General features: G+C 40.5%; 1 protein-coding gene across 5 annotated transcripts in view; it reads right to left on the bottom strand.

Moving 5' to 3' along the window:
• The window catches only part of TRIO (trio Rho guanine nucleotide exchange factor), a 367,782-nt gene that overhangs the window by 33,501 nt on the left and 320,566 nt on the right, over positions 1–13,715 (bottom strand). For all 5 annotated transcript variants that reach the window (XR_004056304.1, XM_030926983.1, XM_030926984.1 and 2 more), the window contains exons 37-41: positions 11,885–11,980; positions 6,050–6,198; positions 4,852–4,918; positions 3,401–3,504; positions 554–623 (exon numbers count right to left, since the gene is read on the bottom strand). Coding sequence is in view for 4 of the 5 variants with exons in the window: in XM_030926983.1 (XP_030782843.1) it covers positions 554–623; positions 3,401–3,504; positions 4,852–4,918; positions 6,050–6,198; positions 11,885–11,980 (486 nt within the window). In the remaining variant the exon portion in view is untranslated. The remainder of the gene's footprint in view (positions 1–553; positions 624–3,400; positions 3,505–4,851; positions 4,919–6,049; positions 6,199–11,884; positions 11,981–13,715) is intronic.

Raw genomic sequence — 13,715 nt, 5'->3', positions numbered from 1 at the left:
TGTTTGGACACTTGAACCAAAAAACATAGCAATGAGTTAGATGCAGAAGCAGATACAAAAATCCAGCTGTCTTTCTATTCAACAAGACATTAAAGAGACTGGCAAAAATGCAAAAACTCCTGTCACTAACTTCTAAAAATATATCATGATTTTTCCAAAAAACAAAAAACTTTAATGTTAATACACTTATTTTAGATATACACACTATGTGGCTGTTATGTTAAACACACTGCAGGTACAGTTACATCTCCACTCAACAATACCTGCCTGCTCAGACACCCCAAATGATACTGTTCAGGCCTGGCTCTGGTCCTCTCTAACCAACCTGTGCTGTTGCTAGCCAAATAGCCAGCTGCAGCCAGGTGACTGGGAAAGGAGGTAACTCATGTTGAAGAAGGGATTTTAATTCCAACTCACTAACACCATGCGGTTCGATTTTATCTTAAACATACGCACTCATGTAAAGTATAAGTGAGTTCTCCTTTAATCCGACAAACCAATGACTAAAGATGACACCTTCAGAACAGGATATAAGCAATGCTGTTGTACTTACGTGTTTAACAAAAAGGGATCCTAGTTTTTCTGGATCTTCAAGGCACTTCTCTAACTCTCCTAAAAAAAAGCTGAAAAGAAAGAAAATATTAGAACTATTTCCAGTGTGGCCTTCTAACTTTAGATTTAGGTTTACATTTTTTCTTTTTCTTTTCTTTTCTTTTTTTTGAGAGAGTATCACTCTATCACTCAGGCTGGACTGCAATGGTGTGATCTTGGTTCACTGCAACCTCTGTTTCCTGGGTTCAAGCGATTCTCCTGCCTCAGTCTCCCAAGTAGCTGGGGTTACAGGCATGCACCACTATGCCTGGCTAATTTTTTTGCATTTTTAGTACAGACGGGGTTTCACCATGTTGGCCAGGCTGGTCTCGAACTCCTGATCTCAAGTGATCTGCTTGCCTTGGCCTCCCAACGTGCTGGGACTACAGGCGTGAGCCACTGTGCCTGGCCAGGTTTACATTTTCAATAGTCTGTTCTGACATGAGCAACTGCGAAGTGTGAAGCATACATTTAACAAATACACGGAAACTTAACAAGTACAAGGAAAACCTTTTGTTAAGCTACAAAGCCTAAAGGAATACAAAGTCACAGGAGATGAGGCACGACTGTGCATCCCTTGGCTGGTAACCTTCCTGGTCTTTGGACAGCAAACATTCTCATCTCTGTTCAAGGACACAAGTGCTAATATCCTCGGCTGAATAATGAGTGAAAAATAGATGCTTCAAAGTACTTGGACATTTATTTCTGAAAACTTGGTCTTTATACCTGCAAATTTCATATTCATTCTAAGATAATTTTTAGAGACTCAAACTGGACAGCAGATATACAAAACTAAATATGTTACCTGTGTCAGGTTTATGAAGCTTTCTCAAATGTTATCAAAATCCACTTCTAGGTTATAAATATCAGCTCCCTTTAAGATTAAAATTAGGTATCATCACAGTGACAACATAGATGTAGGACAACAACGTTCATTGTTTTCTGGGCTGTAGTTGTCTTTTAAGATATATGTCCACCCTAGTTATCACTTACATTTTATCTATGTTAATATTTTTATTTATGTTAATATTTGGTATTACATTAACCCCCAAACCACCATGCCAATTAATGTTGTACTAAGGGATTTACTATCCCTGCTGTGGTAGATAGCATCTCTGGATGCAGTTTCTCTGTCTGGACATCCCAGAAACACTGTGTCATTTTCAGCTTCCCTTCACAGCCTTAAAAACCAGCCTTGGAAGCAGGAGACTAAATCATAATACAAAATATCCCTTTTTGAATTGGTTTCATTGTAGAGTTTCAGTAAATCTACAGCACAGAGCTATAAACTGGAGTGCTGTTTCTAAAGTTTACCAGTCATTTATCTGTAAATACAAATAAATTAGACATCACAGGGGATGCAAAAATAAAGACCTCTCTGACCTGGGTTCAAAGGTTTTACATTCTATTATAAGGGAGAAGTACAGAAATAACAACACTGCTTGATACATGCCATGGCAGTTTCTCCTTATATCTGTCCTGTATTTCATAGTTTAAAAGAGCATATTCCCATCTGCTTCTGCAGAAGAAAAGGAGTCTGACTGGGAACACCCAGGCCTAATGCAGAAGCAAGTATTGGAGCTCAGCTTCAGAGAGAGGCCAGAGCTTTGGAGGTGATGACATCGTGCTCCACCCTGTACAGAGGGAGGAGCAGCTGCATCAAGACAGGAGAGCAGAAGGCCCTGCCAGGTAACCGGAGCAGACAGTGCACCTGGAACATTCCACTGGAAGACCAGTGGCCAGCATTAAGCAATCCTCAGATGATGAAGGATTTTTAAAGTTATAAGCAAAGTGACCTAAAGGGACAGGTAAGTTGACAAGCTCTGGTAGCCAAGGTGAGCTACGTAGCACCAGCCCCCAGATGGATCGCCTCCTGAATAGGATACGTGTGGGGAACGTAGTGGTATCAGAGTCGAATTTCATGGTTAATCATGTCTACTTTTTCCATTAAAAATTGAGTTGGGCCAGGTGTGGTGGCTCATGCCTGTAATCTCAGCACTTTGGGAGGCTGAGGTGGGAAGACTGCTTGAGCCCAGGAGTTCAAGACCACCTTAGGCAACACAGCAAGACCCTGTGTCTCTATGAAAAATAAAAAAGTTAGATGCGCATGGTGCTGCGTGCCTGTAGCCCCAGCTACTACAGATGCTGAGAGATGCTGAGGCGGGAGGGTCACCTGAATCCAGGAGTTCAAGGCTGCAGTGAGCTATGACACACTATTACACTCCAGTTTGGTGACAGAGCGAGACTCTGTCTCTAAAACATAAAAATAACATAAAATAATTGGACAAATAAGTGTCTTCGAGGTCCTCTAATGATAACTTGTATTTATTCTAAAGATGGCTGCAGTTCTAGTTGGAAATACTTATTGAGGCTTATTTTATGCAGTTGTTGTTCTAAGTATTGTAAAAGTATTAACTCAGTCACTCTTCACAAAAAATCCACAAGGTTGGTAATATTATTAATGTGGGTGTGCAGATGAAGCATGGAAGTGTAGAGTAAGGAGGCTGAGGGCTCAAGGTCAGGACCAGGCCAGCAGCTCCGGCAGCTGGCTCCACGCTGGTGCTTCCAGCTACTCCCTTCCACAGACTCTTGACATGGACCAGCACGAACAAGAGACGAGATTCTCCCCTTGCCACCAAATGCTACTGCAGAATTCCTGGGTATATCAATATCTCTTTTGCACCAGCTCTCTCCAGGAGGCTACGCAGGTAATATAATGAACAGAACAAATTCCCTTTGGCCTGGCCTGCCTCGGTTTAGCAAGTGCAGGTGCATTGCACACCATCGGGCACAATGCATGTTTACGTACTCTCTGTGCCAGTCGTAAATCTGATGGATGTTGCCAAACACAATTTTGTCTTTTCCTTTCATGTCATCAGGAACACCATCTTCTTTCATAAGTGCCATGTAGCCCTACAATTAAACAGTTATGATAAGCAAATTTCATGGAATATGTCTGAATCAATTAGTGGCTTACTGATTAATAGTCACAGAGGGCAAAACCAACGCATGCACTGTCTTGTAACCAGTTCTTTATCTAAAAACAAACAAAAAACCTGATATGAAAAGTATCCTTAACTGATACTTGGAATATACCCATTACATTTATTGCTATAATTTTCTTTCCCTGGACTGTTCAGCACTCACAGATCAAAATTCTTCTAAGGAATTAAAGAAGTTTACATAAATGTAAATGGTTTCATTAAAATAGTTTATAAATATTAAATATTTGGTCAGAATCATATCTCCTGTTTTCAGCATTTATCTCTTAGAAACAGAAAAATGTTCTTTTCTTTTTGGATTATTTGTGTCATCTGTTAAATAAGGGTTTAATAATATTTTTATAAATTGATTTTTAAACAACAGTTGATTGAATATGCTGCTAAAATGTGGCTTAAAATTTCTATTTAATTGAGTCCGTACAAGAACCTCTTAAGTACTCATATGTTGCTTGTCTCATTGTTAACAATGACTGCAGACAAATCAAGCATGTTAACTCTTTTGTGTTACACAATTAACTGTAATAGCTGGTACTTTTAATGGGATGTGTAACCAAAAAGTATTGTCCTGTACAAATCTGCAAAGGTGAAAGAATAAACATAAAATTTTATACTACAAAAACAGCTTTTTGATGAGTTGAGTTTCTTAATCTGACTAATCCCTAAATTGACTGGCAGGGATTAGCCTACAGATGGCTCTCGATCCAGTACAAAAGGCAGTGGTTTGCTATGGCTACGGTGCTTGGCAACTTCTGGTCAATGCAAATGGCCATGTATTCTGCACAAAACTATCGGTAAATGACCTGCTGCAGCCACAGTCCAAGCTCTGAACCTGGGTGGATTCAGGATGGAACCAAACTCACAGCTGGGCCACACTGACTTTTTCAACCAGTAAGGTCTTCATTTCTGTAGTGATACCCACACTCTTGTGAAATAATTAAGGCAAGATTCCTATCTACTAAGTATAATATACTTAGTATCATTTAATAATAATATTAAATTATTTATAATAATTATAAATTTTAATTGTTAAAAAGATTATGTCAAGATACACTATGTGAAAAAGCATTTACAACTGAATACAGATGGTAAAGGTAATTGGCTTAAATGTCATTTTTTGGAAATACTTTGTCGGTTATTTTTTATTTTGGGTCAAAAACATTTTTAAAGCTTTTGAGAGGTATTCAACTGTCTAACAGGATACTACTTTGGACAACTCCTGGGGCTGATACAAAGTTACTAAATTTCTGGCAATACACACCTCAACCACATAGCCAAGGTCCCGTACATAGTCACGCTCTGTCTCCACCAATTCTTGCAAAACATAGCTGGAGAGAGAAAGATAGTGTTTATCATGCAAACTCTGTTTTCTAAGTGAATTTTTTTGTACCTCTGCTCCTGGTCAGGGCGGACTCCTTCCGGGACTGAATAGTAATGTATCAAATTCGTACATTTGGGTGTTAAATTCTGGAGGTTCCCAAATCACTTACAGGGTTCCAGTGGTTGACTCCGAGAGCGCCAGAGGTCAAAAGACACTTAGGCACAGTGCATGAGGGCAATCCGGGTGAATTCACCCTTCTGGATTCCGATCACATACAGGGACAACAAAGAAGCTTAGACACAACTTTATGACAAAGCCATGACAGTAAAGGAGGTGGCTTTTAAAAATCTGATTAAGTCATTTTAACCTTCACTGGCCATACAAGAAAAACTTTTAATTCAGATGTTTAAAGCCTTGGGTCTAATCACATCACTCACAAGTATTTCTGGTTGTAACATTCAGTAACCGTTTAAGGCCACTCAGATAATAGAAGACAATCATTTGATCAGCATAGCAAACAACCTCAATTGGCCTGAAAAGGTTCATTCACGTGTTGTTCAGTCATTCATTCGACCAGCATCAACCTGGCACCTCTCACGTGTCCAGCACCATTGGAGGTGCTGGGATACAGTGCTAAAGAAAACATCCAGTCTCTGCCGTTTTGTTGCTTACGTTTTTTTTTTCTTCTCCAAAGGCAAGTTTAAACCTTTTGTAACATTTTTCAGGACTCTTTTCACCATATGCTGCTTTACTGGAATTGAGAAACGCCTACTAGTAAAGTATATTTGAAGAATATTCAAGTTTTTGGGACTGGTTCTAATTTTACATGACTTTTTCTTTCACAATCACAGATACAATAAAAAGTCTAGGAGTTTCTTACCAGACCTGGCAGAAGGCATTTTTATCTTGCATCATTTTTACTTATGAAGTATCATATACAAATAAAACAAGAAACTGTGGCTATGGAATACTGTGCCCTTATTAGGTCCTAAGTCTTTTACATACATACAATCACTCAATGAGAGGCCATGGAGCTCCTCATCTCGGTAATTCAGAGCTGAATCTCAGTCACATTTTTGAATGCAACAAAGACAGGAGGGAACCCGGAGAACAGTAAGAATGAAAACATTTGTCTTACTGTCTTCTCTTTAAAGAGCTGGATTTCCTTTCTTCCATCTCATCAATGGGCGAGGAGGAAGACAGAAGGGAATTATCCGAAGGGTTGAAGGAAGGGCTGCTACTATCTCCCTGGTCAACAAGGAGTGAGCTAGGACGATCCTCCAGTGCCTGGAAGACATGGAGATAAGCAACAACACTACTGCCTACAGCCCATGACTGGCTGAAACTAAGACAAGAAAATACAGAAAATGTATTTGTGAAATTATAAAATCTTTATGTTTATGAAATTATAGTATTTAAGAACACAAAAAACCCAACTATTAACCAAAAAATAGAGTCAAAGGAGGAGGACAAAAGAGGCAAGTTGGAATGAAAAGGATAGTGAATTTACATACATTAATATATTCTATTTCTCATTACCAAATAAGTAGAAATGTTATACTTGCTTACGTCAGAGTGCTGCACTCATTTTTGGATATATCGCACATATTTAATATCTAGCAATTTTCTTATTGGTTATATTCCTGCCAAATGAGCCGTTGGGATGTGTGTCGGTCAGGCCAGTGTGGCACATGGACACCAATGGTGCCTGCATTCCCTGTTGGTGGACTGTCAGCAATCTATAGTTCAAACAAACTTGGTTTGTTTCCTGATTATCCTATTATAGTTTTGACTCATACTTCAATGCCTACAGATCACCCAGGTAAAATTAATCTCTATCTAGCAACTTGTAATCTGTCCCTCTATACAAAATAGTAATCATGCTGGTCTTAATTACTTCTGCAATACATTCTTTCCCCTACTAGCTTCTGGTTTCTATAGGTGATTGTTTTTATTGCTGTATCCCTGGTGGAACCTCATGCAAATCTTTGCAAGTGTTCAGCAAATCTATAAGTTGAATATTGGTGCCTTCTCTCCTTGGATTAATGTGACAATGACTGGTGACTCATTGCTTTTAATTTGGTACATATTAATCTTGTTGTTTTATCTGGATTCACAGAACACCTAAGATTCATAGTTCTTTTAACATTCCCAAAGCAACAAACTGGATATATAGATATAATTGAACTGGAAAAAATTGATGAATTTATTCTTCGTTTGAACAGCACAACACAAAATGAGAAAACAATACCTCACTTAAAACATTTGACATTAATAAACTAAAATCTCTAATACTTGTTCTATTTTTTCCTCTTCACAGTAACAGAGTCTGATTTCATCGTTAAGCAGAGCTTTGAGGACACAAAGTATGTACTGTACACACAATCTTGTTAAAACCCTTGGAGCTATAAAAAACACACCAACTGCTGATCTTACTTTTGAAAAACAGGACATTAAGTGAGTTAAGGAACAGAGTTTGAACTGAAAAATAAATGCACTCTTTTAAATAAATAGCCATTGAGCTTTACCGGAAGCAAACGTTTTGCTGTGAGTAGTGGAGCTTGTTTCACGCTCATCAGATCACATCTGTTTTTGAGAGGGGAGAATGTTCCGTACCCCCCGCACCCCCCACCCGGACAGCTGAAGCCTGTTAAGATTGAATTCTGTTCATTTGAACAGTGAGAAAAAAAAAAAAAGAAAATAAAGAGAAAGGCTCCAGATGCCCCTGATGCTGCAGAGGGCAGGGAGGTAAGGTCACGGACTTCATCAGTGTCCGTGGGGACCTGTCTTCTGGTTTTCTCGACCTGCAACAAAGGAGTCTCCAGGCCCCTCGGCTGCCTGTCCTAGATCTGATCTTTCCTGACAAGACAGGGTGCCGAGAGGGTGCCCACACCCTGAAGAGGTGCAGTCGTGGCTAGACGTCCTTGTCGCCTTCATGAGGCCCATTTGCCTCTTCCACAAAAGTGAGTGAGAAGGCTGTCACCAGCAGAAGGCTGTCACCAGCAGAAGGCTCTCTCAAAACTGCAACCACTGAGACTTTACAGATTTTGGATGAATTATTTGTGAAACTCTCTGGGTTTGGTTGTTTTTTGTGTCCTTGTCAACTTCCTCTCTTTCTTACATGAAGATAAGTCTACAGAAATATTCTACCTCTTATGAGATTAATTTTGATAAATTATATTTTCTTAGAAAACTGCCCATATCATTCAGGTTTCATTTTAAATTTATTATCAAAGAGATGAACAAAGTAACATCTTATGATTATTTGAATTTCCTCAGTTTTTTCCTCTCTTATAATTTCTTACTTTTGGGAATTTGTGTTTTCTATTTTCTTGACATGGTTACCTAATGTCTATATTTAAAGAACAAATTTTTGGTTTTATTATACTACCGTTTTCCAGCTCATTAATTTCTGCTTTTATCTCTATAAATTCATTCCTTCTGCTTTTCTTTGGTTTAATTTGTTGTTTTTCTAACATCTTGCGTTAGATGTGATTTCATTTATTTTTATTCTTTCTTGTATCTCCCTTTATATTTTGATTAGTAAAGAGAAGAAAATCCCAAAGTCAAGTTCACACAGTCACTGTGGCAGCAGGGAACTATTACTCTATTGCCCACATGCAAGAAAAATGCACAACCTTTAAAATAACCAGCTGGATCAAGAATGTGGAGGTAAGCCAGAAGAGTGAATCCCAGGGGACACTTTTCAGGGTGGCTTTTATTTTTTGAGTTAAATCCTCAGGTTTTAGGTTTAGGTAGGTTCAGTTCCTTAAACATCATACTGTTTAACAGCTGAACACCTTCTCTCCTCTCCTCCCTAACCCAATAAACACATACACAGCTTCTGATGAATAAACAATGCACTGTTCAAATCCAATTATGAATGTGCGACAGCCTCAGAAATCACCCACAAGAAAACACATGTGCATGCTTAAGGATCTACTGTGGAGTCAGTATAAGTTGAGGATATTACAATGATGCATTAGTGTTTTCTGATAAAAAGTAGTTCCCATTTGACATTAGAGCATTAGTGACAGGAAACCAACACAGGTTGATACTTCTCTTGAACCAGAAAAAGAGGGGAGAATTTAGATAGCATTCCCTGGCCCACTGAAGATGGGATGAACGTATCACATAAAGTACCAACATGGTTCTTTGAAAGGAGGGGAAGGCACCAGTGAACGCCCATGTGGATGGAACCTGGGTGCGAGCTCCCATGTGTAGCTGAAAGACAGTCTCCGAGGCTGAAGCACTTGCCCGGTGGAACTCACCATAAGGAGACTGTGAACCCAAGTCTACAGATATGCCTTTCCTATGCCAACAGTTTTATGCCCACTGAAGTGAGCAGAAATAACTCAGTTTCACTGAGTAAACTGAGAAAGTTTAATTCCTTAGAACTGAAAAAGGAGATTAAGCTAGTCAGAGTCAAAATTGACCATGCCACAGACCACCTCTCCATTTGGAAGGCCACGTGGATTAATTACAAATGAATCACAGACCATATAAAATGCAATACAATTTAAACACCTGCAGCTCTGTGGCCAGATCTGCCTCACAGCATTCCCTGGGAAGCCATTTCAGCTATTTGGTAAGAATGATTTTAATGGTCATTTAACTGATGTGTATAAATGGCTTTTTAAAAAAAGTTTAAGAATGCTTAAAAACTCACTGGATACAATTTAAGCACCCTTCATTTAGATAGTTTTATCAACTTGTCTTTTAAAGAGGTACCAAGGATGTAGCTGAACTCATTCCATACTGGCATGGTTCCAAGCTCCTTTCTTTTTATTTTTCTGAGATAGGGTCTCACTCTGTCACTCAGGCTGGAGTGCAGTGGTACAATCTCAGCTCACTGCAGTCTTAACCTCCTGGGCTCAGGTGCTCCTTCTACCTCAGCCTCCCGATAGCTGGGACTACAGGTGCATGCTACCACACCCAGCTGATTTCTGCATTTTTTTGTAGAGATGCGGTCTCGCTGTGTTTCCCAGGCTGGTCTCGAACTCCTGGGCTCAAGCAATCGCTTGCCTTGGCCTCCCCAAGTGCTAAGATTACAGGCATGAACCACCATACCCAGCCTGATTCCAAAATCTTTACCGGTGGAGTCCGAATTTGTGAGTTACCCACCATGCCCTAGCAAGCTTCCTGTCCAGCTTCAAAGCTCACTGGGTCTTTTCCAGAACACCACACGATTACCTGGGGAGACATTTCTAGCTAGGGCAGGGTGGCAAGTCAGTCCCAATTTTTCTTTAATATAATTCCCATTTGACTCAGTCAACCAGTTTCATGAGAGGCTGTCTGTGGATGAAAGAAGAAATGGGAATGATATATTTGGTACCTAGTTAACGCATTTAAATGCAGGAAGAGAAACTTCTAACTTTAAAGAAGTATACTCTGATTCAGCAATTCCAGTGCTGCAAATTCACCTTACAAATACAATCACAAACATGTAATGGATATTTAGAGAAATATGGGAAACAAATAAATATTAGGAATATATTTAAATAAATTATAGCATAATCATGTCTCTGACCCTTAGTGGCTAGTCAAGTTTTTTATTGTTCTGTGTGCCTCAATTTCCTTATCTGTAAAATGGGATAACAATAATGCATAAAAACCTTATAGGATTGTTGTGGGAAGTTTATAAATTAATACACGCTCAGCACTTAGAACAGTGCCTGGCTTAGAATAAGCTCTCAGTGGTATTATTATCATAGAATTCATGTAAAGGAATACTATACAGTTATTAAATAAAGGAAAGAGGTAATCTGTATGGACTGATGTGAGAAGATCCTCAAGATGTGTTAATCATTAGAATCTTAAAAATGGAACGAACCCATCTGGAAAGAAAATGCATGCACATATATATGCTTGCACCAGCACGGAAAACGTCTGGAGGGAAACGTATCGAACTCTTCGCAGTGGTTACCTCTGGAGAATGGATTGCTGAGACAGACCGAGGGCTTTTACTTTGGGAGGAGTTGCTTTTAAAAGATGTTGTCTTTATAGGGATAGTAGGATACCAGTCTAAAAAGTTGTTACCATTGGTGGTTTTCCCACTTCCCAGTTAGGAAAACTACAAAAACAGAAATTAATTGATTTGAATCAGTTAGAAGCAAAACATGCCTGTCTTACTTCAAAGAACCAACATTTACTTTGGGGCCTTTATCAAATGAACCCACATTGGCCAACTGGCAACAAAGAAATCACTGAGAAAATAAAGCCTTTATATAATAATGCAAACCCTTCTCTCGTACACATTGTAAACCCAAATGAAAAGTCTCAGGGGTTGCAAAACAAAACTGAGAGTCTAATTGTGGGTACCACTGACCCTGGTACATCTTCAGACAGACTGGAGCTGACCACATTTGCAGTGACTGCAGGCAGGGTATGTGCACTGAGGTTTGCCCCCAGCTTCTATGAGGGAACTTGTAAGTCCTTGGAATGTTCTGCTTAGTGAGAATGTCTGTTTATGTGGGGGCCTGGGACCAAGGCAAATAGTCTATGCTAGCAACGTGACAGTGTCTTGATCTTTGGAGGGGCAGGAGACTACTCAGGTCAGCCACACAGAGCAGTCAGCCATGCGTGTCTGAACCCAAGCAGACACTCAACACCAAGGCTCGGGTTAGCTGCTGTGGTTGGCAATCCTCCGTCTGCCCGATTCCACTGGGAGAGCACAGTTGGCAGCTTGAACCTGGCACTCCCTGAGACCTGACCTATGCAGCTCTTCCCTTGCCTATTTTGATCTGTGCCCTTTCATGGGAATATACTGCAAATGTGGGAATACTGGCTTTCCTGAGTTCTCTGAGTCCTTCAAATCAGTGAACCCGAGGGTGGTCATGGGGACTCCTGAGATGTGCAATAAGCCACAGCCACATTCTGCAGCCCAGAGAAATACAAGGACAAGGGCAAATCCATTTGCAAGTAGCAACACAGAGCAGCTTCCAAAAGTCAGACTTTGTCTGGGAGGCCTCACCATCTTGCTTTTCACGAGTTCCTCAATTGCGCTGACGAGCTCGGCTGCACTTGGTGTTTCGGAGCTGGTGGGGCGGACTAATAACCGAGAAGAGGCCTATGGAAGAAATTAAGAAAAGGCGGGGTGGGGGAAAGGCTCACATTAGTAACTGGTCAGACAGTAAATTTCCCTGCAAGCTCCATCTCTTTTTAAAGTAATTACAGACAAAAAGACCACAAGTTTGTCTTTGTTTGCATTTATTTAAAGTCATCCTTTTGAATTTACAATATTCTGACAAGAAACATTAAATAAAACCTGTCTGAGATACATGTGGAAAGCAGACAGTGTCTGATTTTAATCGCAGTCATGTAACATTGTAGTGTTTTTTTCAAAGAGGTGACTGGGCAAGGGAACGTTCTAACTGTAACTTTCGCAACTGCTGGCAAGGTTCTAGGCTAGGGAGAAGGAATAGAGAATCTGACCTACAGCAGAATGAGAGGCTTAGGTCTAGTGAGAGAACCCTGGAATAATCAGGAAACAAAACAGGATACTAAAAATGGCTTTACTGTGTTTATGGGATTAAGAAAAAAAGAAACGAGGAAGAGGAAAGGAGTGGGGTGCGGTGACCAGACAGGGAAGGAGGGGGACGAGCTCACCATTTTCTGTGCCATCCACTTCCCCATGATTAGTGCAGAGTACAGAAGAGCTGAGGCCTCACAAGCTATCAGATGCCACTTATGGCTAGAATCGAGGGCATAAAGGGGTTGACAGGAAATCTGGGGGAGGGACTACTAAGTTCGAGTTTCAGTAATTAGCAAACACGATGTGTTTGCAGATTACTTGAGCCGTTAATTAACTGGGAACTAGAAGGGGCGTAATATGAACCTTGCTTCATATTAAGGACAGCGGCGAGGCATGCGACCCACAGCAGGCTGTCCTGGCCATGCGTGTCTCACAGCAGACAGATACAGGCTCATACACTCACAACAAGGCTTTTACACGTGTGGGTCAAAATATGCACTTTGCAAAACAAATGTTGGTTTGGTCTAATGACATTTGGAATATGGGGTGAAGAAAACAAAGAAAAAAATTCAGACAGAAAGGTAAGGAAATTGAGCCAAAACAGACATGGAACACAAATCAACATAATGCTGCAGTGAAAGTTTACACAAAGAGAAAACAGAACAAAACAAAAAATTAGTCACAAGATTATATACTGTGTGGGAAAATCACTACAGATTTTTGTAAATGAGGAACTGCTACTGATAATACTCAACGAGGTAACATAGTAACCAATAAATGATTCTAGCAAATGGAAGAATACAGTGCAGGTCACTCTTTAAATGGAGAAAAATGCACCCTTATTGGGTGAATAAGTCAACAAGGTCCAGCCCCTCAGTGTTTGGATAACCACCCATATTTAAGAAATGCCAGTTTTCTGCTTTCAAAAATGCATGGCTTAGCATATTACAAAATAGCTTTGGAAATGTCACAGAAACCACACAGCCCCATGTCCTAGCCAGGTATCCCGTGCACTGGGTGGGGTGGGGGGCCATGGTCCTCTCACCTCAGGCTCCCTGTTCCTTCTCCCCCACACACGGCGGGAACCTGAACCTCAGATGCACACAAAACTCCAGGACTCCAACCTGTGCTCAGTCCTGCAGCCATCGTTGCAGGCCCCACGGCACCCTTACAGTGTGTGAGCCTCGTGTTAAAAAGGGAGGGAGTAGCTTTCCACCAACAAGGGGCGGTGGACAGGTCTGCCCTGGGTTAAGAGGAATGCATGATTTGACTTGGCCTCACAGCTGCCAAGCACTGGCTGAGGCCAATCCCAGGTCGTAAAATAGAGGGC

This window comes from Rhinopithecus roxellana, chromosome 3 (genome assembly GCF_007565055.1).
Source record: "Rhinopithecus roxellana isolate Shanxi Qingling chromosome 3, ASM756505v1, whole genome shotgun sequence".
NCBI lineage: Eukaryota > Metazoa > Chordata > Mammalia > Primates > Cercopithecidae > Rhinopithecus > Rhinopithecus roxellana.
Note: the sequence above shows the minus strand (reverse complement) of the source record. Positions and strands in the feature narration are given on the sequence as shown.